The 25,450-nt window shown below is 49.9% G+C and overlaps 9 protein-coding genes across 9 annotated transcripts; 6 read left to right on the forward strand and 3 right to left on the reverse strand.

The window, feature by feature from the left end:
* Nucleotides 1-102: 102 nt before the first annotated feature.
* N7533_004313 (putative chromosome segregation protein (Pcs1)) lies at nucleotides 103-1,738 on the forward strand (the record flags this gene model as incomplete). Its single annotated transcript, XM_057100963.1, has 3 exons — nucleotides 103-964; nucleotides 1,024-1,458; nucleotides 1,518-1,738. 3 exons carry the CDS (start codon nucleotides 103-105, stop codon nucleotides 1,736-1,738), a joined length of 1,518 nt encoding a protein of 505 aa, XP_056960593.1.
* An 854-nt stretch (nucleotides 1,739-2,592) lies between these two features.
* N7533_004314 (uncharacterized protein) lies at nucleotides 2,593-3,396 on the forward strand (the record flags this gene model as incomplete). The annotated part of the gene is made up of 3 exons (XM_057100964.1): nucleotides 2,593-2,617; nucleotides 2,689-3,344; nucleotides 3,394-3,396. The coding sequence occupies 3 exons, from the start codon at nucleotides 2,593-2,595 to the stop codon at nucleotides 3,394-3,396; spliced, it is 684 nt and encodes a 227-aa protein (XP_056960594.1).
* Nucleotides 3,397-4,009: 613 nt separating this feature from the next.
* On the reverse strand, nucleotides 4,010-4,910 carry N7533_004315 (sulfotransferase family protein; the record flags this gene model as incomplete). Its single annotated transcript, XM_057100965.1, has 3 exons — nucleotides 4,010-4,376; nucleotides 4,434-4,767; nucleotides 4,889-4,910. 3 exons carry the CDS (start codon nucleotides 4,908-4,910, stop codon nucleotides 4,010-4,012), a joined length of 723 nt encoding a protein of 240 aa, XP_056960595.1.
* Nucleotides 4,911-6,858: 1,948 nt separating this feature from the next.
* N7533_004316 (mannose-ethanolamine phosphotransferase MCD4) lies at nucleotides 6,859-10,016 on the forward strand (the record flags this gene model as incomplete). Its single annotated transcript, XM_057100966.1, has 2 exons — nucleotides 6,859-8,613; nucleotides 8,673-10,016. The coding sequence occupies 2 exons, from the start codon at nucleotides 6,859-6,861 to the stop codon at nucleotides 10,014-10,016; spliced, it is 3,099 nt and encodes a 1,032-aa protein (XP_056960596.1).
* A 2,572-nt stretch (nucleotides 10,017-12,588) lies between these two features.
* Nucleotides 12,589-16,108, forward strand: farA (CeGAL family transcription factor; the record flags this gene model as incomplete). The annotated part of the gene is made up of 5 exons (XM_057100967.1): nucleotides 12,589-12,740; nucleotides 13,037-13,061; nucleotides 13,321-14,245; nucleotides 14,313-15,996; nucleotides 16,060-16,108. The coding sequence occupies 5 exons, from the start codon at nucleotides 12,589-12,591 to the stop codon at nucleotides 16,106-16,108; spliced, it is 2,835 nt and encodes a 944-aa protein (XP_056960597.1).
* A 505-nt stretch (nucleotides 16,109-16,613) lies between these two features.
* N7533_004318 (cystathionine beta-lyase STR3) lies at nucleotides 16,614-18,148 on the forward strand (the record flags this gene model as incomplete). The annotated part of the gene is made up of 3 exons (XM_057100968.1): nucleotides 16,614-16,832; nucleotides 16,930-17,973; nucleotides 18,080-18,148. The coding sequence occupies 3 exons, from the start codon at nucleotides 16,614-16,616 to the stop codon at nucleotides 18,146-18,148; spliced, it is 1,332 nt and encodes a 443-aa protein (XP_056960598.1).
* Nucleotides 18,149-18,633: 485 nt separating this feature from the next.
* N7533_004319 (uncharacterized protein) lies at nucleotides 18,634-19,783 on the forward strand (the record flags this gene model as incomplete). Its single annotated transcript, XM_057100969.1, has 2 exons — nucleotides 18,634-18,830; nucleotides 18,958-19,783. The coding sequence occupies 2 exons, from the start codon at nucleotides 18,634-18,636 to the stop codon at nucleotides 19,781-19,783; spliced, it is 1,023 nt and encodes a 340-aa protein (XP_056960599.1).
* A 716-nt stretch (nucleotides 19,784-20,499) lies between these two features.
* N7533_004320 (uncharacterized protein) lies at nucleotides 20,500-22,032 on the reverse strand (the record flags this gene model as incomplete). The annotated part of the gene is made up of 2 exons (XM_057100970.1): nucleotides 20,500-21,884; nucleotides 21,948-22,032. 2 exons carry the CDS (start codon nucleotides 22,030-22,032, stop codon nucleotides 20,500-20,502), a joined length of 1,470 nt encoding a protein of 489 aa, XP_056960600.1.
* An 862-nt stretch (nucleotides 22,033-22,894) lies between these two features.
* Nucleotides 22,895-25,157, reverse strand: N7533_004321 (NADPH oxidase family protein; the record flags this gene model as incomplete). Its single annotated transcript, XM_057100971.1, has 7 exons — nucleotides 22,895-22,901; nucleotides 22,962-23,972; nucleotides 24,021-24,119; nucleotides 24,175-24,428; nucleotides 24,478-24,592; nucleotides 24,667-24,921; nucleotides 25,015-25,157. The coding sequence occupies 7 exons, from the start codon at nucleotides 25,155-25,157 to the stop codon at nucleotides 22,895-22,897; spliced, it is 1,884 nt and encodes a 627-aa protein (XP_056960601.1).
* Between the last annotated feature and the right edge of the window lie 293 nt (nucleotides 25,158-25,450).

Here is a 25,450-nt window from a genome sequence, read left to right on the forward strand (position 1 = left end):
GTCACATGTTCCCCGCTTGTTTGGCCGGCGCGCGACTGGCGCGTCTTCCCCAAATTGAACTTCTCCACGCCCTCCACAAGCTTGACTCCGCCCAATTGCGACATGCCCAAACGAAAGGCCCAGGCCAAATTATCTGGTTTCGTCGGATCCGACGATGACGATCTGATGGGATTCACTGGGGGCGAAACAATCCCTCGGGCACAAGAACAGGAACAAGAACCGCACGATGAACCTCCGGCCAAGAAGCGAAGAGGACGGCCACGCACATCGAACGAGATCGCTGCCGAAGCGAAAACTGCTGCACGATCGAAGAACCAAGAGCTGCCACAGGCGCCAGAGGAAAAAGCGCCTGCGAAGGCTACTCGGCGAGGAAAGCGTGGCGCTTCCGAAACCGCTGAGCCCTCGCGGGCATCGGTAGCAAAAGAATCGGTCGAGCCTCAAGAGGAGACCCAGGAACAGGAAAATTATAAGGCGACGCGGACAACAAGGGCTGGAAGATCTACCGCAACCCGTGGCCGAGGTCGGGGTCGAGGTCGTACAGCCAGTGTCGCCAGACCATCGGTAACAGATGGCGATTTCGAATATACACCCACTCGCGCGCAGCCATCACAGAAAGAGGTGGAAATTCATGAGACGCAAATTAATGACGCTCATGCGACGGAACACGAAGTAGAGGAGTCGATCATACCTGAACCCTCCGCAAATTACGCACAGTCGTCTATCACCAAGATTGCAAGGGCACGCGCGGCCGCAGCGCGCAGCAGTCAGGACGCCTCTCCGCGAAAGCGCAAGTCTGGTGTTGCTACTGAACAGGGAGATCCGGAGCTCAGGCGTCGCATTGGGGATCTTGCAAGGAAAAATGACACGTTGGAATCTAAATATCGTGATCTTCGAGAAATTGGTGTCGAAGAGGCAAAAACAAACATGGACAAGCTGCGGAAGCAGTGTGAAAGCATAACGATAGGTACGCTTCTTGCTGTTTCACTTGTAGCTCTGGCTCAGTTATGCTAACTTCAGCTTTAGCTTCCGACAAACTTGTTTCTTCCCTCAAAACCGAATTGGAGGCCCAGAAGACATTGGGACAGCAGAGCCGAGGCCTCCAAAAACAATTGAAGGAGCGTGATGCCGAAGTGGCTCAGCTTAAGACCCAAGCCGAGGAGGCCGAATCCCAGCTATCCTCGGCGCAATCCGAGATCAAGGCATTGCAAACAAAGCTTGCTGCTGCTCGGAACACAGCTGCCGGTCTGGAATCTGCGGTCAAGGTTCCTGGAAGCGCCATCAAGGGAGGTGTCGCTAACCGCGCAGCTGCAGCTGCAAATGCTGAAGCAGTCCAGTCCGCCCAAATGGCCCAACTGAGAGAAGACTTGTACAGTGACCTGACAGGCCTCATCATTCGCGATGTCAAATCAAGAGATGAGGATCACCTGTATGACTGCATCCAAACTGGAGTCAACGGAAGTAAGAAGCCCTGTCAACTTTCGATACGTCCAACCATTTGCTGACTGACTATTTCACAGCGCTTCATTTCAAATTGGTCATCCCCAAAACAACTAGCGGGGCATGGGAGAAAGCAATCTATCAATATATGCCGCTTTTAGATGCCAACCGTGACCGCGAATTAGTGGACATTTTGCCTGACTTTTTGATGGATCACATCACTTTTGAGCGACAGGCTGTGACGAAGTTCTACTCGCGTGTCATTGATGCTCTGACCAAGCGACGGACAAGCTCTTCATAGTAATTGCTATATAATCTGGATATTATCATCTTGTTTTTGAGCGCCATTTCCTCTTGTCGCTCCCTTGGAGCTGTATAACAGAAAGAAACCACTCCTTCGTCATTATTGTTAGACGGCACCTTCCGAGTACTAGGATTACTTTCTACAGTGACCCTAAATAATAAGGATATATGCAATACTATGAGTTGCGTGAGCTACCTAAGAGTAATAATTTACTGAGATGTCTGACTCGTTACAACTAACTGCCTGAAGGCTCTGGAACTCACAAAGAAATTCATGTTGGGCAAAGAATGTACGACAAACGCGGAGTGGCCCCAGGTTCTTGGCGCTATTGAGAAGCACCCTCGATATCTGCATCACATAGTTAGAGTTCTTTGTCGTTTCTTTGGTGGAGTGATTTCAATTGATATGAGCCATATCACATTGATTTTGTAGCTGATCTTCAAAAGACTCTAAGCCCTTAACCTAACGCTAGAGAGGTACGGCCAAAACTGCTACTCCGGGTGACCATATCTTGACAAAGGAACATCAAGGTACAAAGACAATCTGCTGCACGTCAAAAAGCTTCGGTACAAAGGAATTGTTTTGGGGATAGGGCTTTCTGCATCGGGAATCGTGCAAGATCCTTTTTGCTCGTGAAAGAGGCTTCGGTCTCTCCAAGGTTTCTCATCCAAGTTTCTCGACGTTTTCAAGACGAAGTCAACTCCTCTCAGGGAATCGAATACTACTAGTAGTTGTCAGGAAATTATATAAGTCTCTCGACGGGTCCTCTATTCTGCTCAACGCCCATCAGCAAGAATTTTAGGACGATAACAACTTGAGCCTGAACATCAACTTGAACCTGAAACTTGAAAATGGATTTTGAACAGTTTGACGAGAGTAAGTAAACCCCCCCCCCCTCCCCAATCAAGCCCTGCGCTAGCAAGAAATTCGTGACTAACAAAACTCAGAGTTTGTGACCCTCCAGGCAGTTCCAACGGTCAGAGAACCGGAGCAGATTTTTGTCTTTCTTCATGGCATCACCATTAATAACAAGACGACCTGGACATCTCCCAAGGGAGAGGTCTCATGGCTCGAGGAACTTTTGCCAGGGGATTTCAAGGCAAACATCTATAGATGTGGGTGGGATTGGACCAAGCCAGGTCATTCCATGCATGAGTTGGGTGGCAGTTGCATCAAGACACTGGCCAATTGCTTGTGTTTTGGGGATAATGCCCTGGACAGGAAACATAAAAGCATCCAGATTTTTCTGGTTGGGCATGATCTAGGTGGCATCATCATACAGAAGGCAATGCTTTTGTTTCAAGATTTGGACCCCGACCCCCACCCCCACTACCTCAGGATCGCAGCTAACATCGCTGGGATCATTTTCATAGATACCCCTTTTGAGGGAGCTGTGGGAAGCTTTTACAGCCTAGAGGAAGAAGAAGAAGAAGAAGAAGAAGAAGAAGAAGAAGAAGAAGAGGTTGAGCCTCTTTTGAATCCGCAAGATAATGAAATTCTGGATCCCAGCTACCTTGAACTTCTCCAAATCGGATCTTCAACCCGTGGAGAGATTGTTGCCGATTTCTACGAGCTCGTCATGCAATTCCAGAAACTCAAGACGGTAGGTCCACTAACCTGTTTTTGTTCGGTTACCCACAAGAACACTTTAGTAAGGCCATTCTCTGGCCTAAGCAAGTTCCGCAGATAAAGTAGAGCATTACTGAGTTGCCTTCAATCCGCGGATGGAGCACTGGTTAGCCGGTTTCAGACAATGATAGTACAGAGCCTAGCTGATGACGAACCCTCAAGTTGAAGAATGACCAATCTCTGTGCCGGGTATTTTGAGGCTGCCATTTTTACCTTTGAGAACTCGTTCAAGTTCACCATTTCCTACTTCGTACTAGTACTAGTACTAGTATGGCATATTGAGATATTTGTGCTAGGCTTGCTAGAAGTACGCTATTCTATCCGGATGTCCAAGTTGATACGCGAACACTTTTCAAGTTGCAAGGGTTGGTCTTGAATAGTAGTACGTTTTAAATTAAAATGTTCCCAATTTTATTCTTGAAGTAAAACCACAATGTCATTTTTTTTCTCTCAAATTAAAGCCTAAAGACTGTAGCATGCTAGTAAATTTTCGCTATTTTGTTTTCACAGCTGCTCTCGGCCAATAATTTTGCTTTCGTTACCCCAATAAAGACATCGAAGATTACCCTCTCGAAATTCTATATTGGCCAACAGTTTACCAAAAGAACTGAATCTGTGAAATCCCAAAGCGGATGCTGTCTAATACATCCACCGACCAATTAAAATCGGAATCAACACGACAAGTGCACCGGTACCTGCCAATAGAGCCACGTAAACCCACCGAATCCACCGAGTCGATCTTAGAAATGCCTGGCGATCATTCACTCGTGGAAAAGGTTCATTTGGCACTGGCTTACCCAAAAATGTGCATAGGGGCTCCCAGCCACTCCCCAGAGTGTACTCTAACAGTTTATCAGGAGGCGTGATTGCTTTGACATGCTGATAATGCTCCTTGTACTTCAATGTTGCTGTCCTTTCAAGGTACTCGATCGAAGTACCCCCAAATATTATCTGAAGTGATAGCGTCAAGAGCTCATTCAGCGGTCCGAAAATCCAGCGATCATACCTAAGGAATGTTTAGTTATCTCTTAGTTGCCAGAACGTACCAGGATGACATAGTTACCGTGAGAGCCAGACAAATTTCCAGTCACCCCTCCAGTCTTTCAGGATTTCCAAAAAGCTTTCGGCCCATGATGCGACATCACGTTTGACTAGGATGACTTTGGCATCGGGGTAAGCCGCAATAAGCTCATCACTGAATGCAATACAAGGATTATCGCTCACTCCGCCAAAGTTAGCAAGGACTTGGTCCCATTCTCGATGACTGTATTCAAGGCTTTTGTGTTCGACTTTCGCTCGTGCCGCTTCTAGAAAAAACCACTTGTCGGTGCTGTTGTCCGCTAAATTGACACCGTGGTAACAGTTGATGCCCAGGACATTCAAAGCATGCTTGATAGCTAGATATAGATGTCAAGTCAGAGATAAAGTCCATTAGAAGAGAAGTTAAGAGAAGTGACGGAATTAGGGGTAACATAAAACGAGATCAGCGGGCGGGGGATATTCATGGATATAACTGACATAAAGATCCTGTACGAGGCATAGATAGGTTGAGAACTTCCATGGGAACTATCCGCTCCGGAAAATCTTTCGGTCCTCGAGCCTGGAATATGCCAGTGATCAATAAGGACTTTCCAAGGTTGCTATGCGCTTCAAAACATTATACATCGACTCACCATTGTTGTACTGTTTTGTTTGGTAGTATGTTTTAAGCTTTGGCGAATCAAGATTAGACTCGGGTCGGAAAAAGTCTGAATGTGACCTGATTGACATGGACATCCAAGGATGATAAATCTGTTGGTGATTTTCTGATTTATATACACACACGTGGTTTTGCAACGCCGATCGCGTCCCTGAGTGAAATTTTTTCTTCGTTTGAGTTTTGAATAGTTCTAATAAAAACAAAAATTTTGTACTCCGTATGTGATTTGAAATTAATTCCCATTGGCCATGGTAAGACATTACGTAAATTTCCCCTGTTGTTTAGTTATATGAGGAAGGGATGCGACATGATAATGCACCAAAGTGGGGGCTCACACGAACTATCTACCGATCAAATATGGGTCTTTATTGTTTATCAGTCAGTTTTGGATCGGAGTACTGTCAACATGGGTTATCGACGGCTGCTTTCCCTTCTCTCTTAGCTTACCGGGACACTGCACCCGTATCTTAGAACATCCATGGATGTACTCCGTAGCTGGACGTTGAGTATGCACAGCGCTGGGCTGATGGGGATGATTTGAACCGTAGAGCAATCATGGATCCTTTGATCGTCGATCACCACCCCGTGAAGATCCTCACCTGTTCTACGGAGTACATCCGTATTAATATCCCCTTTGCTTGAGCTTGATTCATTATTTAATCCGCACCAACCGATGTGTCCTCCTGGCAAGGGTGGGCGCTTCTAGTAGGTATCAGTACAATGATACTGCTCGTATAGTGATGTCCATGGATACAGGAAGGAAAATATCGACATGGGGATTTTGTACTACTAGTATTATATTTTGTCCAAGCCCTAGAGCAACATTGACCCAAAGTTTGATCTCCCCTGCCAGTGGAGTCCCACATTTCATACTTGTGCTAGTACATGCTAGTGTGTGATATATAGAACAGCGTGGTTGCCCTGGTGGGCAGAGCCTGCTATGTACATACATACTATAGTATGTATCCTGCCCATTTCACAAACGAGCCTATCAGCTACCTAGGTAGGTAATCACAGTCATGGCGCCCAACGCGTCCCTTTCCCCTTTTCAACTTTGCCCCCAATGTGGGGTCGAAATTCTCCAAACTCTTAGAGTCAAGGGGATAGTAGGGTCCAGCATGCAAATTGAGAAAAGCCATTAAAATGCAGAGTTTTCTTCTATTATCAAAACTGCACACGTACTTGAAATTTCATATATAAGATTTTCAGCGCGTCTACATCCAAGTTACGCGCGTGATGGTCACAAATTGACTAGTGAAAAAGAGCAATAGCTTTTACGTTGGCTTTTATCTATAGGCAAATACGGATTTACCCCTAAATTATCAATGGCTAGGACCTCGGAAACTTGGAACTCAATGCGTGAACGACGACGGGACTTGGAGTGTCTTTTGTATACAGTGCCAGCCTAGGCGGGGATCGGCCCCTTCTGAGTCCCGAGTCAACTCCCAATTGAAGTTTGAGCTTTAGGATTAAGACATCACATGGCCAACACCTACCTCAAAGTTTCTAGGTGAGCCCAGTCATTAAATATTGAAAACTGTAGGCAATGTCGATGTTGAAGTAAACAAAGCGTTCTGCCGTGTACAATCGGCGGCTCGTGATTGGCTCTCACCGCTCCCGCAAGGTAGCCCGTCCGCGCGGACAACCAAAAGTGCAAAGTGTCAACGACGAGATGTCGACCTCCTTTTGATCAATTTCCCTCCCTTATCCTCCTCAGGAGCCCTCAATTCCACTCATTTATTCGATTCCTCTCAAGCTGGACCCGGTCCCGGTGAGAAGAAGATAGATCATGGCGCGTGTCGGCCGCGTTGGGTTTCTCGCCCTCGCGGTGATCTTCCACCTGATCTATACATATTCCATTTTCGACATCTACTTCGTGAGCCCAATCGTCAGTGGCATGCGCTCATTTGGTGTCGACCGCCCCGCCGGAACAACAGCCCCATCCCAACGCCTCGTTCTCTTCGTCGCAGATGGCCTACGTGCCGACAAGGCCTTCCAGGCATTCCCCGATCCCTCTCCCGAATTCGACTCCCAATCCGAACAACAACCCGATGGGCTCATTCGTCTGTCGCCCTTCATACGCTCTAAAGTCCTCTCACAGGGAACCTTTGGTGTTTCGCATACCCGGGTCCCCACCGAGTCGCGGCCCGGCCATGTTGCTCTCATTGCGGGCTTGTATGAAGACGTCTCGGCTGTGACCACGGGCTGGCAGCTCAATCCCGTCGATTTTGACAGCGTGTTTAACCGCAGTCGTCACACTTGGAGCTGGGGCAGTCCCGATATTCTACCAATGTTCAAGGAGGGTGCGGAGCCTGGTCGAGTGGATGCCGACTCTTATGGCGAAGAATTGGAGGATTTCAATGCCGATGCGACCTACCTTGATACCTGGGTTTTTGACAAAGTTCATGAGCTCTTTGAGTCTGCGAAGACCGACCCAGAGCTGGATCGTAAGCTGCGACAAGACAAGTTGGTTTTCTTCCTCCATCTGCTGGGCTTGGACACCACCGGCCACGGCTACCGGCCCTACTCGAAGGAATACCTGCACAACATCAAGGTCGTGGACAGGGGTGTGCAAGCAGTCACCAAGCTGGTCGAAGACTTCTATGGAGATGACAAGACTTCTTTCATCTTTACTGCCGATCATGGAATGAGCGATCTAGGAAGCCACGGTGACGGCCACCCGGACAATACAAGAACACCCCTCGTTGCCTGGGGCTCTGGCGTAGCAAAACCCGTCACTAGCACAATGGGCATTGCGTCTGGACACCAAGATGGCTTCTCATCAGATTGGGGATTTGACCACGTCCAAAGAAATGATGTTGAGCAAGCCGATGTTGCTGCCCTGATGGCGTACCTTGTTGGCGTCGATTACCCAGTCAACTCGGTCGGTCAATTGCCGCTAAATTATCTCGATGCAAGCCCCAAGGAAAAGGCATTGGCTGCCCTGGCAAACACCCAGGGAATTCTGGAAATGTACCGTGTCAAAGAAGAGCAGAAGAAATCATCGGTGATCAGATATGTGCCCTTCGAGTATCTTTCTGGTGATGAAGAGACATCAATCGAAGGACGAATCGCCAATCTCGAGGCACTAATCTCCAATGGAGCTTACGAAGATTCCATTGCCCTGTCCCATGACCTACTGATTGTCGGCCTGGAGGGTCTGCGTTATCTACAGACCTATGATTGGCTGTTCCTACGCACAATCGTTACTCTCGGCTATCTAGGCTGGATTGCCTATGCCCTTACCACCGTTATTGATCTCCACGTCTTACACGGGACGTCTGATGCCCATCGGACTACGGCTAGCATCTCGTTCTTCTCATCTATCCTGGTGGCGCTATTTTCTGTTCTTCTCTACCAAGGATCGCCGTGGCAGTACTACTTTTACGGGTTCTTTCCCATATTCTTCTGGGAAGAAGTCTTCGCTCGCCGTAAGGCTTTGATTGCTGGCCGCGAGATCGTTCTCGGCCATGTTCGCTCTTTCTCGGAATATGCGAGCTTTGGATTGCAGTTGGTGGCATTCATCGGTGTACTGGAGGCCCTGGTATGCAGTTCATTTTCCTCGTTTCCATTTGTTGGTCCGGTACTGATAATTTTCTCCAGGTTCAATCTTATTTTCACCGAGAAATTTTCACCGTCGGATTTACTTTGGCCGCTTTTTGGCCCTTTGCCTACGGCTTCAAGTTCGTCCGCACGCACATATATTTGAACGGGACTTGGGCGCTTGGATGCCTTCTGATGAGTATCTTTACTCTGTTGCCGGTTAGCAAAGTAGAGGAAATCTCTACTGTCACCTACGGCGGTCTTCTCATGTTCTTGACCGGTGTCCTGTATCTACTGTTCGAGGATGCAATCCTCGGCCGGGACAGTTCCAAATCTCGAATCAACAATGTTGGATCGCGGATCATTATGGGATGTCAGGTTGGAATGGTGCTTCTTTCAGTGATCGTTACTCGATCAAGTATAGCCTCCCTCCAGGCTCGTGAAGGTCTACCGCTCGGCAACCAAGTGGTCGGGTTCGTCGTTATGGCCGCTTCGGTCACTTTGCCATTCGTCCACCGACTATACCCGGACAGTCATTACCTCCATCGACTAATGATCATCTTTTTGACCTTCTCGCCGACCTTCATCATTCTTGCGATCTCTTGGGAGGGTCTATTCTACCTGGTGTTTTGCATGACCCTTGTGACATGGGTGCGCCTTGAACACGCCATCTACGTGCACACAGCCGGGGCCAACGCCGTCAAGACATCCCGCAACGGCACTGTCGCACCCTCCAAACCCGCCGCAACCGGCTCCACGACCGTCGATGGCCTCACATACCACTACCGCGCCCTTACCCTCTCCGACACCCGTGTGGCCCTATTCTTTTTCTTCCTCCTCCAATCCGCTTTTTTCAGCACGGGCAATGTCGCCTCAATTTCAACCTTCGCCCTGGACAGCGTCCGCCGTCTCGTCCCGGTCTTCGATCCATTCAGCCAAGGTGCACTATTGCTCTTCCAGATTCTAATTCCCTTCGCTATCATCAGCGCCAACCTGGGCATCTTGAACCGACGCCTGGAAGTCGCCCCCAGTGCACTCTTCATGGTCGTGATGTCCATTTCCGACGTGATGACACTGAACTTCTTCTATATGGTCCGCGACGAGGGCTCCTGGCTCGACATCGGCATGACTATTAGCCATTTCTTCATCGCTAGCTTACTTTGCACTTTCGTTGCGGGTCTGGAATTCCTCAGTGAGCTCTTCGTGAGCGGTGTCGACTTTGGCCCCACTGCCAATGCGCTTGGGTCTGCCGTGGCACAGGCCGTAAACGAGGCCGCCGAGTGTGGCCACGAGCTTACGCAGGAGCAGAATCAAGAGCAAGAGCAAGAGTCAACGCCAGCACCTGCACCCGTCAAGACGGGCAAGAAAAGCCGGGCGCGGGCTAAGGGGAAAAAGGGCCAGTAATCAAGTTTGCCGCAGTAGGTGTATGATTCAAGATATCATATTTAATAATCGCCATTTGTCATGTACTTTATACGGTCTAGGGGCATGTTAATATAGTAGAGCTTTCTCACCACTTTCCGAATAGAATAGACCGACCGCTTTCTACTTCTCGTGTGAATACGGAGTAGATCATGGTAGAGTAATGTGATATTGGCCTACCTAGGTAGCAGCTTGAACTACTAGCTATAGCCACACCTGGGCAACTTGAATGTACTACTCCATAGTACTAAATAACTACTAGTATGAGCTGTTCGTTAAATCGTCGAGTCCTCCATGGATGGCTAGTCACGGGCCCAAGCCAGCCCTGAAACAAGCCCAAACCTTGTATCTCCAACGTCCCACTAAGGATACTACGTGATGTCCACATTGGCAGCTAACTAGGGGCCAAGAGGACGGATGATCACGATAACCCACCTTCGCCCTAATTAATCGCCACTACCAAGGCCACGATCGCGCCCTAGTGCCGAACACAAACGCAATCCAGCCTCAATCTCATATCGGAGGCTACAGAGCTCCGATTGTGTCCGTGATGATTCAAAATCACAGAGCCTAGCCAGCCTAGTCTCAGCCCCAGACCCAGCTTTAGCCCGGTCGAGTCGAGTCCAGTTCACGGCCCGACGAGCTAGTCCAGCCGATCAGACCAGACACCACCAGCGAACGGACCACAGCCGCATCCTTCGTGCCTGACAGGACCGAGTCCTTCTAGTGTGAACGTTAGCGCTAGTGTCAGCGGGGAGTGGATGTGAAGGATGTGTGCCTTTGAATTGGTGTATGTACCTTGTATTGTATGTAGTTAGTATGCCCAAGCTAGGAGCGACGTGAGTGGCGGAGTGGACAAGTTGTTGGTTTTCCAAGGAATATGATTGGCTACAAGGCAAGTGGAGAAGGCCAGCTTCAAAATGCCTCGGCATCACAAGCTGCCGTCTCCACCGCCGCAACGGTGATTGCGCAAGGACGAGAATGCGATTGTTGTCGGGTTCTCGACGAAATGAATACGGAGGGGAAGGGAGGGAGGCATGTCATTTCTCCAGCCAGAGGTCTTTGATTTGATTTGATTTCGAGGTTGGCCCCTCCTTCGTCTCCCCCGTCTCACCCCCGCAATTTCGTTCTATTCCCCAACATTGGTCCCCGCAATTGGTGGCTGTAATTTAGTGCGATGAACGGAGTAAGTGAGCAGGGTAAGAGGAGGGGAGGTGTAATAGACTCATTGATTGTAATTAGATATCATCTGATTGAACTGGTATTAGTACTACTGGCTGAGCGAGGTATGCTTTAGCTTCTACATGCCGGTGACACAGCATATGTCCGCTGCGCATGGAGATGATATACCTTGTAGTTCAAGTGGGTGTTTGATTTTATAGAATCAAGTAGAAGTACCTGAATATACTTACAGATGAGAAGTCCCTCGCATCCGTCTCTTCCGATATGCTACAACTAATATACTACCTGGCTATGCTGCTAGTACAACGAACTACTTCCAGGTCGCTAGTACCACCTCTAGTTAGTATTGTAAGCCACACCTGCTGCAGTGCCGGACCTGCAGGGATCCCACCGGCTGCCTTGATTCCAGGCTACTCACTTCCTTTCTTTTCTGTCACTCTGTCATTCTATATCCGCCTTGTACAATGGCCTGACACTCCCGGCACCTTTCTTCCGCATTGGGATTGTGGTATTTCCACGCGACAGTATATGATGCGAGGAACCACAGTCTAGTAAATAAAGACTTTGATACTATTCAGATGCGCTTCTCTCAAGTACGGCTAGTATGCGCAATAGTCGAATCGAGTCTAGAATAAACGGTGAATAGTGTAATTGTAGGTAGTTCCCTCGATTAACGGAGCCTCTTCGGGGATTCCAGCGGTCTGGTTTTGGGTGCCTCCACTTTCTCCCCATCGTCGATCACTCCGAGCGGGTCGGATTCCCAGTGTAGTGACTGCCCCGAGTGACTTGACTTGAATTGGGGCCAATGGGACTGGATATGTGACTGGCAGTGAACTGGCAGTGAACTGGTTCCAGCTTAACCGTGGGAGGGGGTAATGTAGTGTACAGTAGTGGTGGTGGTAGTGATACACCTAGGCAGAGTACAGATTATGTGAAAGTAGAGGCTAAGAGACCAAGAAACCAAGAAATTCAGAAATTCACAAATCCCAAAATGTAGAGATAGACATAAGAAATAGATTAAATGCAGAGTAAATAATTAGGGCAAGTCAGTCGAGAGTAGAGTATGACTGTGTGTGTGGTTAAGCAGGTCCGTGGTTATTGCCACACTCCACCTGCCCCGGATCGCTCTGATCCCTCCTTCTCTCTCTTGTCTCTGTCTCTGCACTCTTACTCACCCCCCCCCTGCTCCTTGACTCTTTCAGATCTTCTCTCATTTCATCTGATCTGATCCCTCCGGTACTTTTTCTTCGGATCGCGTGGCGTCCCCATTTGTGCCCCCCCTTTTCGCCCAGCCCACCACCCGACTTTACTATATTACTCTGCTCGACCCGGTTCCATCGCGACCCCCGCTTAACCCTCACCCTTGCGCTTCATGGGGGACGCGGCCATGGATTCTACGATTGAACCTCAGGATGCAAACTCGGTCACCCACCCCAGTCCGGCTCCCAGCGCCGCCGGTTCAACTGGTACCTCCGGCATCACAGTGCGCGGTGGGCCCCAAGGCCAAGCAGTCAGTTTCAGAAGGTGAGCCTTGTCGATTATACCGTGGAAGGAGAGGGAAAGGGAGGAAGGGGAAGGTGATGGTAGTTCGCGCGGGGATCTGGGGGTATGGAGATCTGATTTTATATCTAGCACGTTCGATGTGTGTGATATGCGATGTGCGATCTGCTAGATTGTGTGCGATCTCCTCGAGAAGGGGAAAAGGAGGAAGTGTTTCGCAGGGTTTTCACCCACTTCAACCCCCAGATCATCCCTGTGGGCGAAAACAGAAAGGAAGAAACGTAGTGGATGGCATGCTGATTCGTTTTATCTAATTCTAGACAACGTGCATCACGCGCGTGCGAGGTACGTCCTTTTTTGCTTCGAGGGGCGACGCGAGGTGGTGAGAGCCGAGGCTGCTCTTGTGCCTCGGTCCCTTCCTCTTATCGTATCGCGATGCATCAAAACGAACTCCCCCCCACCACCACGTTGCAAGAGATAGCTAATCATATTTCATTCTTCGATTGCAGACATGCCATTCACGCAAGGTAAATATAATATCTAATATCTCGGTTTTTCTTGTAAACTTCTGGCCTCTCGCTAACCCATTCTCTCCTATCTACAGGTCCGATGCGACGCCGCTAGCCTAGGAGTTCCTTGTACAAACTGCGTCGCCTTTTCCATCGAATGCAAAATCCCTTCTCCCAAACGCAAGAAGACCTCCTCCAAGTCCAAAGACGACGGTCGCTACGCTGACAGTCCGCCCCATACCGCCTCCTCCCTCGTTGATGCTGCTGTCGCCCACTTCCGGCCTGACAACGCCGACGAACCTGCCGGCACCGGCTCCTCAGAAGATCCTCGTGGACAATCGAGCTCGGATGAAAAGGAAGATGCCTTTGGATACCGAGGAAGCCGCATGGCTGTTGACGGAATGCCTGCTACCTCCCTCACCGATGCGGAGGCGGCCCAGCAAGCAACGGAGGACAACGCATATGCTCAATTCATGAAACCCAAGTTTGCCCGCGCCCCCATCAAAGAGGCCGGTCGCGTGGCCTATCTTGGCGAATCGTCGAACCTGTCTCTCTTGGTCCAGGACCGCCATGGAACTACAGACGTTGTGCACTACCCTCTCCCGCCGAACATCAGAGGATCTCGAGCCCGCTTGACTGATCTGGATAATTTGGAAATCGACATCCTCCACCAACGTGGTGCATTCCTGCTACCCCCGAAGCCGCTCTGTGATGAACTCGTCGACGCTTACTTTAAGTGGGTTGCCCCGGTGGTCCCCATCATCAATCGCAGTCGGTTCATGCGTCACTATCGCGATCCCAAGAACCCGCCGTCTCTGCTTTTGCTGCAAGCCATCTTGCTGGCCGGGTCCCGTGTCTGTACCAACCCGCAACTGATGGATGCAAATGGATCAACGACTCCTGCAGCAATGACTTTTTATAAACGGGCCAAAGCTCTGTACGATGCTAATTATGAGGATGACCGTGTCACCATCGTGCAGGCGTTGGTATTGTTAGGCTGGTATTGGGAAGGACCAGAGGGTAAGTCCTTAACCATGGGGCCTAGCCGGGTTTTTCTCTCTCTCTATTCTAACATCCAAATTTCTAGATGTTACCAAAAATGTATTCTACTGGACTCGCGTGGCGATGGTTGTTGCACAGGGCTCTGGTATGCATCGTAGTGTGGAATCATCACAGCTCAACAAACCCGACAAGAGGCTCTGGAAACGGATCTGGTGGACCCTTTTTACTCGGGACCGGTCGGTGGCTGTTGCGTTGGGTCGGCCGATTGGTATCAACACCGACGACTCGGATGTCCCTATGGTCACCGAGGACGACTTCATTGAAGATGAACTTGACACTCCAGCCGAGTACCCGGCCGATCCAGTGCATGTGCAGTTCTTTTTGCAATACGTCAAACTGTGTGAGATCATGGGGCTGGTTCTGTCTCAACAGTACTCTGTGGCTTCCAAGTCACGCCGTATGAACGCGATGGACCTCACCCACTCCGATATGGCTCTGGCCGATTGGCTCCAGAACTGCCCAAAGGAGGTCTGTTGGCAACGATCTCGACACCATTTCTGGGCTGCACTCCTTCACTCCAACTACTATACCACGCTCTGTCTCCTTCACAGAGCTCACATGCCTCCAGCTTCCTCGGCGCCGAATAGCTACCGGGTCGAGGAAATGGCCTACCCGTCCAGGACGATTGCTTTCCAGGCTGCGGGCATGATGACATCGATCGTCGAGAACTTACAGGCGCACAATGAGCTCCGCTTCACACCTGCATTTATTGTATACAGCCTCTTCTCCGCTCTGATCATGCATGTTTACCAGATGCGTTCATCCGTCCCATCCATTGTGGCAACTTGCCAGGAAAGAATCCACGTGTGTATGTCGGCTTTGAAAGATGTATCCAAGGTTTGGCTTGTGGCCAAGATGGTTCATACCCTATTCGATTCTATCCTTGGAAATAAGGTTCTTGAGGAACGACTACAGAAGGCTGCTGGTCGGAGACACCATCGACGACCACACGAGAACAACAACTCCGGCCCAGCTAAGAAGCCCGACCCGCCAAAGCGCAAATTCGACGACATGGATCTACCATTGCCCAATGGTGGGCCCACGCCTCCCGTCTCCTACGAACGATCTCGCCCGCAGACTCCCGCGGTCACCCCTTCGCGAGAAATCCATCAGCCTCTGGGCCACCAATCACCCAACGCCCATCGTGGACCTCAAGATCCCATCTCTGGACCTTCCAACTCGCGCAGTAACACTCGCCCAACGACTCCCTTCAACGCCCAGTTCTCTCTGCCCGCTACGCCTCCTGACTTCTTCCTCGTGACCCGTACCTCACCCAATCTCTCGCCCTCGCTCTGGGAGAACTTCCAGCCCGACCAGCTTTTCCCTGATGGTACCGCCATCTTCCCTGAGTTGACATCTCCCCCTCCAGCCACGGTGGACCCGGCGCTTCAAATGCCGGCAAATCTTCACCCCCCGAACATTGGCCAGCGGCCCATGATGGGTGCACACCCGCAACAGATGCCTGGTGGCCGCAGCATGTCTGTTTCTCAGGGTAGCCCGCAGATGATGTCGGGTGTACCAGGCGGCATGGGGATGCAGGCATCCCAAGGTCCGCAGGTGTTTGGCATGGAGGGTCAAACGTGGCCGATGCAGGGTCTGGACGGTACACTGAGCGGAGCGGCGCTGGACGCTGCCAGCCAGGATGATAATTGGAGTAGCAGTTCGCGCAGTGGACCTACTGCGCCGACAACCTTGAACGTGGAAGACTGGTATGTATCCCTTGGACATTGCAGCTCTTGTTATGGTGTATCATTGCTAATCAATACTCACAGGTTTCAATTCTTCGGTATCAACGGCGGCTTTGGCGATTTAGCTGCCTGATCCGATCTTGCTGTTGTTTTTTATTCATAATGTAATCTTGCGGTGTATAGTTTTGGTTGGCTGGGCTCTTCAAAAATGGATGGCGTTTACTGGGGTGGAGATAGCGATGGGTTCTTAGGAGTTGCTAGCAAATGTAATCACGTCGACACAATATTGTCTTACGCGTATACAATATGCAGTATATAGTATAGAATATACTGTATACCTTCTGTATAGCTATTATGACTACATTTTCCACCGCAACTCCCCCAATCGGGCCTAGTGGATGACGAAATCGCAAAGGCCCGCGATTCGCCAAGGGCCACCAATGGCGGAGTCATTGGCCTGTCCGGGGTTGACTACTTACATTTTTGTCGACTTCGACTCATTTCTCCCTTTTCCACATATCTCTGCATCTGATTTCCACCTTTTTCACTCTTGACTTGATTTCAATCGCTCCATCTCCTCCCATCCTACATCCGTACCATTGCCATTGTCGTCAAACGTTCACTACCCCGCCTCAGCGATGTCGGCCTCAGGATCAGGATCCGGGTTCAACGCGCCATCGGGTTCCTCGAACTCCTTGAAGAAGGCATTCCCTTCCGTTGACCTCCAAGGCAACGATCTCCCTCCTTCTCCCGCACCCTCCAGCCCTCACGGCACCCGCCGCTACAACATTGCCACCGAGCTGGTCTTCACCGAGGGAAACGACCAGTACAATGCCAGCAGCGTGCCGATCTACCAGGTAAGGATATTGTGTGCAACATGCATCCCCTCCATTTCTACATTCGTCCACCAATTCATCTGCAACAAGACCAAAAAAGGCTAACCCACCCCCATAGAGCGCCACATTCAAGCAGACCTCCGGCGGCGGAGGTGGAGAGTATGACTACACACGGTCCGGTAACCCGACCCGCACCCACCTGGAACGACACCTAGCGAAGATCATGTCCGCGCAGCGCGCTCTGGTGGTATCATCCGGCATGGCGGCGCTGGACGTCATCACCCGCCTCCTGCGTCCAGGTGACGAAGTCATCGCCGGCGACGACATCTACGGCGGCACGAACCGTCTACTGAAGTTCCTTTCCGACAATGGAGGCATTAAAGTGCACCACGTCGACACAACGGCACCAGAGAAGGTGATCGAAGTCCTGAACGACAAGACCGCCATGGTTCTCCTCGAAACCCCCACCAACCCCCTCATCAAGATCGTCGACATCGGCACCATCGCTACCGCAGCCCACGAAGCAAACCCTTCCTGCATCGTCTCCGTTGATAACACCATGATGTCGCCCCTCCTCCTCAACCCCCTCGAACTAGGCGCTGACATCGTCTACGAATCCGGTACCAAGTACCTCTCCGGTCACCACGACCTCATGGCCGGTGTCCTCGCGGTCAACGACCTCGCCCTCGGCGAACGCCTGTACTTCCCTATCAACGCCTCGGGATGCGGTCTCTCGCCCTTCGACTCGTGGCTCCTGCTGCGCGGCGTGAAGACACTCAAGGTCCGTATGGACCAGCAGCAGAGCAATGCGCAGCGAATTGCGGAGTTCCTCGAGGCACACGGGTTCAAGGTGCGTTACCCGGGACTCCGCTCGCACCCGCAGTATGAGTTGCATAATTCGATGGCGCGTGGCGCGGGCGCCGTGCTTTCGTTTGAGACCGGCGATGTCAATGTCAGCGAGCGGATTGTTGAGAGCGCGAAAATCTGGGCTATTAGTGTTTCCTTTGGATGTGTGAACAGTTTGATCAGTATGCCTTGCCGCATGAGCCATGCTAGTATTGATGCGAAGACGAGGGCGGAGCGGGCGCTGCCGGAAGATCTGATTCGGTTGTGTGTGGGTATTGAGGATGCGGATGATTTGATTGATGATTTGCAACGTGCTGTGAGTGTTTTCCTCCCTTCCCCTCCCTTCCTTACTATCTCCGACCCATGGTTGGGGTGTGGTTTGGTGTAAGAAATCCCTCTGCTAACTCTAATTGCGATAATAGCTTGTGCAGGCGGGTGCGGTGAATGTGACACTGGATGGATTCCAGGCTCAGGCCCAGGCCAGCGAGTAGATATATGAAAGAGATGAATTCAGTTACATGGCGTTTCGGATTAAACATACCACAATCAATTATATGATATCGTTAAAACTGTTTACTACTAGTATCGACAGAGGTAGAATTCACCACAGTAGTAGAGTATATCGTTTATCCGGCCGGCATCGGAGCGGGTGGTTCTCGTCCGATACCCGAGATGACCTCCGTGCTTTCTTCTCCGCTCTGATTGGCCTGATTGGCTGCTCTTGCGCAATTGCCGGCTTGTTAATGCTTCTCCCTCAATTCGATCTCTGATCTGACTTGTTTCTTACCTTCTTGATTTCACTCCCATCATACCCTGCGTTTGCCTTTGCATTTGCATTCCAGGTGCATCGCCGCGTCTCATATCGAACTATCCCATGCACCCGTGATTTTCCCGATCTCCGTTCTCCGCTCTCCGCTCTCCGCTCTCCGCTCACCAGAGTATGACTCGCGATGCCATCGCGCAGGATACATTAACCATGGCTACAATCGAACAAGCGTCGCATCCGACACCCTCTCCTCCCTCATTAAATACTACATGGAGTAAAAAGGACTCTCCCTCGCCTCCAAAGTCTCAATGGAATACAAAAGACCTAGGTCTACGCCTAGGCGTGGACGTCGCGAGTGCTGCGGCTGCCGGCGCGCTGACTTGTCCGCTCATTACCATCATTGACCGGTAAGCAAAGAAACACAATCAACCCTGCTATATATCGGTTGAATATAGTTTTCTCTTCAAATCTTTCTACCTTCCAGATTGGCTACTAGTGTTGAACAAAGCTAACTCCTCCGCGAAAAAAAAACAGAGCAATCATCGAAAAAGCCTCAAAAGGCTTCCCAATCCAAAACACAATCAAATCCTGCCTTAAATCCATGATTTCAAAACCATCCTCATTCTTCTTGGGCACCCCTTTCCTCCTCATATATACCCTCTACAGCTCAACCTACCTTACCGCCAACGCCATCGACACTATAACATCCACATACCGCAACCAACCTTACGACACTGTTACCCCGGGCCCGGCTAAATTTATTTCCACAACAACCGTGAACATGGCCATCTGCGTCTACAAAGATGCGCGCTTTGCGAAGATTTTTGGCGCGCAGCAGCAGCCGCAGCCGCAACCGCAGTCGCAACCGCAACAACAAATGCAAAGATATCCATTCCCGAAATCAACACAACATACATCCCTCCGCCCTCCACCTCCGCCTCAACCCGCAGCATCTGGTCCGAAAATTCCCCTGACAAGCTACACCCTCTTCTGTCTCCGTGACAGCGTAACGATCTTCGCCTCATTCAACGTGCCTCCATTAATCGCGCCCTCAATCCCGGATTTCATCGCCTCAACGCCCGCGATGAAAGCCGCCGTCGCGCAATTCTCGTGTCCCGCCCTGATGCAGTTCTTCAGTACGCCGATGCACTTGCTCGGTTTGGATTTGTATAATCGGCAACCAGTTGGTGGTCTCAGTGCCGGGGAACGCATTGCTAGGATCCGAAGGGATTACGTCCCTTCGTGCTTTGCGCGCATGGGCAAGATCGTTCCCGCTTATGGTGTTGGTGGTGTCGTTAATGTGAGGCTTCGGGCTGTGCTCATGGACAAGCTGGGTGAGAAGGAGAAGGTTCTGTCTTAGTGCTTGTTTGAGCTTGTGCTGTGTGCAATTTGTTTTCGGTATGATCTGATGACTTTATCTCCACTCTAGACTTTCGGGGTTTTTCTTCTGTTCTTGTGTTTTTTCTTCTTTCTCATGCTCTGTTGGCTTTTTGAGGCTTACAGGTGTGGGTGTTGGTGTGGTGTTTACTGGGCTCATGTTGGCCTGTCTTCTTCTGATTCGATCTTTCTTTTTTAGACATTTTCGCATCTCATGGCCATGGCGTTTTTGATTCTTTTTATTAATAGTACTTTTTTGCTCGGTTTTTTTTTTGCTCTTCTTTTTCACTTTCCTTGTTATTGTCATATTATTATTAGACTCGGACATGGGATTAGACTGTGATATAACTATGTGGTGAATAATCTGATTCGAAGTTACTGGATTCTCTGAGGCTTTTTCAGGAATCGACTTTGTTAATATTATTAGTATTGAATTGATCGAGTCCTTTTCCTCTACTTTAACCCGAAAAATCCCATCTCAGGATCTTTGCCTGTTGGTTAATCGGCTCTAGCCTGCTCCTTAACCATTACTATCCATGGAGGTTCCCGAGGTCTCCGAGCGGCATTTGAAGCTTCAACCTTTTAAGAGTGTGCAAAAAGACTATATTCGGGCTTTTCAGACTACTGAAAAGGTGATACTTATACGGCTATATGGAATTAAGACAAATCAAACATCGGACCACAAAAAGAAGAAACAAGTCAAGCGTTGAACCACATCTTGGCGAATCGCAATCCCTTCTCATAGTCCACGTCAACATAATACCTCCAAGGACTCAGCGATACATGAACAGCCTTGCATTCCCAGTCAAAATTCACTTCTGCGTCGGGTGTTGCGTCCAGCCTTTTCACCAATTCGTTTATGAGCATGGCTCCGACAATGACCCCAAAGAATGAGCAAACACAAACAGAGACAACGGGGCCCACGTCTCCCCAGCTCAAAATTCTCCGAGCTTTACTATCCGGATCCGTATCCCCCTTAGATCTCATCATTGGAAGTATGGAGGCCATCAAAACAGGCCACAGGGCTGCGATCGTCAATGCGCCGAAGAGTAGCAGAAGCCCGAGGAAAGTGTCATTTGTCTCGGAGCTAAGGCGGAATCCTTGATCGACAAATAGCCAGTTTCGAGAACAAATCTGCTCCGCCGTGCATGAAGAAGTACCCGGTGCAGCGTCAATTTCCGCAAGGACGCAGTCGTAACTGGGATTCGGTGCACGGCGGCCATAGACAGGCCAATTGATATGCAAGATGTAGCACGCGGCAACCCACTGGGCGGCAGCAAGGAAATAAAGTATACCGCGGGCAATCTTGATTCTGCGCGGGTTCTTTCTAGATGCACAGGAATAAGGATGGAATCTGATCATCCCGGCATATTTCCAAATAGTCACCCATCCGACGGGAAAAGGCGTGGTTTCGTGGCTTGGGTTTGCCACTAGACGACCGAATGTATACCACCACCAGACAACAGATGCAAAATCGTAGGCGTGGACAATCCAGTCGAAGACATTTATTTCTTTCAACCCTTTGCAAGGCTTTTGCTTCTTGCTGTACACGCCCTGTTGCTGTCTGATAAATTGGAAGAGAGATCCGATGATGTAAAGAGCAACCGGGCCCCAAGTTGTAAGAAGTGTAGGCCAGATGGCTAGAGGACGGGGTTTGGATGGGACGATCTTGAAATCTGGAAAGCAGCTGATCATTTCGCACCACTCCCAGGAAATGTCGCGGTTTTCATTATCAAAAAGGGTACCACTGTTAATGTACGCAATATTGTTTTCTTCAAAGCCAGATGATCGCCGGTCATTCAGTCGATTTTCAATCGCGGTGCAGTCAGCTTTTCCCGATATAGACGCATTGTTGTAGCATTCCTGGAATCGAGTGTTCTTGTACAGCGAATATTCTGGACTATCCGAGCTGAAGCTGCCAGCCTGTTGCTTCTTGACAGCGAAGACGATAATGAAAGCTACCACGACGGCAATAAGACATGCCATCACGATGAAGCTGCCGTATGAAACTCCTTGATAGGCGTATTTAGACTTTTTCGTAGACCTCTTCTTAGGTGGAGGGTATCTGCATTTTGCATAATCGGCTAGAGAATAATTAGTCCAGTTTCATCGACTCCCCGGCTTGGATATAAGATTAGAGCACATACCGTTTCCTCGGATAGGTTCGGCGTAGTCAAGCCGATCATATTCATAATTTGACCCTCCAGTTCGACGATTCGTGTTTTGCGTCATAATGAAGGGGCGCGTCTTCTCTGAGGAAGTCAAATTATTTAGCCAAAACAAATGCACACCGAGCTTATATATTCTAGGAATTTATCAAGTGCGGCTCTGTTGTCAGACTCACAGACCGAGTTTCCAAGTAACATCTGAATCCAAACCAATCATCTCCATATTCGTATACCTAGGCATCCGCCAGTATCTTGGCGCAAGAAACCAGGGCCGTTTCCCAATAATACTCTAGGATGTACATAGAATGATTAGACTGGCACGAGCAAACAATGTCTAACGTACTCAAGTGGCTGGGACGGCTTTTAGCCTGCTTGCCAAGCCCGCCAGGGCAGAATTTCGGGTATAAGCTGTCACTCCACGAATCAGCTTCAACTACGTATAACGCCTCTTATGCAGGGTTATGAAAAAGGCTATAAGGTTATATTTAGGCATGTGGCTGATTGTTGTGGTTTACCCGGGTGGTCCGTAAAGAGTCACGGTCTAGAATGATTCAGTGTTAGCTGAGGAGGTGTGGCGTAGCCGTTGACCGGTGGTCCACTATGACTCGTGCTTTTTGTTCTCGTATATTACCAAAATGGCCGAGGCTGAATTTCCTAGACGAATAAGCTTGATGGTCGGTGGTACAGTTAATACTTAAAAAGCTCACGAGGAAAATGGTGCTCGGATTGAGAAAACATTGATAATAGCTAGGAGCTGGAAGGATACTTTCACGAGACTCGATCTTGGTAAAGCTACATATTACAATTGAAGATAATAATATACATGAAAAGGTGCACGAAAGGCAATTTTGCGAGCAACATCAGTCCAGCCGATATCAGCTCCAATAACCACTCAATTTATCTTCGGTAGATTAGTTAGACAGTGTTCACCACCTAGTCAACATATTAGCGATTAATCCTATAAAGGACAAATGATATCATCACGAGACTCACGCAAAAGGCTCCGAGTGTAGATAGAGCTCCTCAACATCTCCCTTCATCGCCCTCGCCTGGGCTATGGCCGCCGCATTCCGGGTATCATGCAGCATACTCGCCGGGCCACAGACCAAGACACCGATACGCTTGCGCTGGCTTCCAGGCGCAGTCTGTGTCTGATTAACCCCGATAGTCCGAGCAATAATACCCGAGACATCAGGACGTGCATCACGGTGCACATTCAAGCTGAACATCCCTGTGGTGGCGCTTTCAACGGGCATCTTCTTCCTATCCTCTGTCATGGATCCACGGCCTGAATCAACGGTCGCCATTGATTGGGATGTGATTGGCCGAGAAGTGATATGCACGGAAACAGATGTCTCATAGCCGTGTTCCGCGTCTAATAGAAGTTCCGTAGAGTGGTTGAGGCGTGATTCCACCTCTTCAACGTACCATTCGGCCATTGCGGGGTCTCGGGTCGAGAATACGACTTGCAGGTTTCGCCGGCCCTGTGGTCCAGATCTGCCCTGTGATGTGAGTCCCGTTAAACGAAGAGCTTCGTCTACCATTGCAAGCGAAAATCCACCGCCTGAACCACCGGCGATGACTAGAATGGTGTCGAAGCGGGCGAGGTGGTGGGCACTAATGCCGCCGTAGGGACCTTCGATGAGGATCTTCTTTTTGCAGCCGGGGCGTTGACGAGCTAGGGCGGCTAGGCGGGCTGTGACGCCTTGGCGGGGTTTGATGTAGAATATGAGTTCTGAGGCTCGGCCGGTTGTGTCTGGATCTCGGCAGACCGAAGATATCGTGAATGGGTGGGATGTGAGGAGGTGGAGATCAGATGTGATGAATCGGACGAAGACATGTTGGCCCGGTGTCCATTTAACGGTTGTAGGGACCGCGACGCGGATGAGACCGCTTGGAAGGAGTTCGAGGGTGGCTGTGTGGATGCCGTTCATAAGAAAGGTTCGGACGTGAGCCGCGATAAGTGAAAGTAGATATAACACTCCAGAGGCAATGAAATAATCCCTTTTTAATATTAGTGATTGCTTGGAAAAGGTGAAGTGAGTAGCCTACCATGAGCTTAAACGAAAATCGCAATGAAGGAAGAAGAAGACGACAAAAATTAAAGCGGCAAACATATGAGTTGCTTTGAAGAATTCATAGAAACGGTTCCTGGAGGGGGGGGGATTAGTTATAAACACCATCGAGAAGGCGGATTTGGTCATACCGAATGGGAGGTAATGACATAACAGTCAAGTAGGTCTGCGAAAGAAGAGCTGGGATACCGGTCCAGTAGACAACACTTGTTTTCCACTGCTTGACCATATCACCTTTCCCAATATGGAAAATAATATAAGGGAACGTGTGAACCAACGCCAAAACGAACATGGCGTAGCTGGTCCAGTGATGGAAAACCTGCAACTTCTCGGGGGGGGGATTCCCGTCAAGGCAGAAACCATGTTGGCCTTCGCACTCAGTACACTAGACAAATCAGTAATACGACCATACGAAATACGAAGTCAAAACGTACAGCACAAATGGCAGTAGTGCCAAAGCCATCCAGCCCGCCCTCGTCGCGATCGGAGGACTGCTTCCATAATTTGCATCTGTCGGCCAATAATAAGGTTTCGGACCGAGTGTCATGGCTGCAGATAGCCGCATCAGCATTTATCAATCAGGGCAAGGGGGGCAACGGCCCGTTGCTCGGCGAGAAATCCACATACCAAAGAAGAAAACACCACCGATCAGGCCCAGCAGAATGACTCCCAGGGATGGCGACCAGTATCGTAAGACAGGGAATCGATATCCACGATAGGCCATATATCGCGAGACTGATGTTGTAGCGCGCCAGACTCGAGTGCGCTTGACCCATTCGGGGGCATATCGTACTAAGAGATTTGATATGGCGAAGAGAGCGATGACAGCACAGACGAAATATACTGTATTTAGAGCGTAGACATGGTCGGCTTGGTACCTGGAATGAAATCGGTGTTAGCATATGCATTTCAATAAAAGCAGTAAACATGGACAGCACCCGAGACAGCGTACTGCGTCTTGCAAAACATACCAATAGCGCCACCGACTGTTTCGATAAGCGCATTGTGCTGCAGACAACTTGCACTTGTCGGCGCGAGAGGAGTGAAGCATCACTGGCTGATCCAGCCAGGGTACCCCCGATGCCATCTTCTTCATGTCCATCTTCATCTCCATTGTGGACCACTCGTATACAGGTACACACAGTCGGAGCTCAACATCAAATCCAAAACAAAGGTGAAAGGTGGCAATCCGCTTGTTATGGAAGACAGAAATTGATCTGAGGAAACGGAGTCGATCGGAAAATTAAATCGTCGAATCGCGCATCATGACTGAATTCGCTGGAAGGTCGCTGACGATAGAAGGTTGCATGGCCGAAAACGGGAATCGACTTGGAGGTAGCCTGGGGGGAGCGAATTGCAGGGCCAACGGGTGCGAACCAAGGGATTGACTCTGCCATACTCGAGCTT

The sequence above is a fragment of the Penicillium manginii genome (assembly GCF_028828005.1).
Source record: "Penicillium manginii strain IBT 31320 chromosome Unknown utg000004l:1.0-7231830.0:1.0-7236170.0, whole genome shotgun sequence".
NCBI lineage: Eukaryota > Fungi > Ascomycota > Eurotiomycetes > Eurotiales > Aspergillaceae > Penicillium > Penicillium manginii.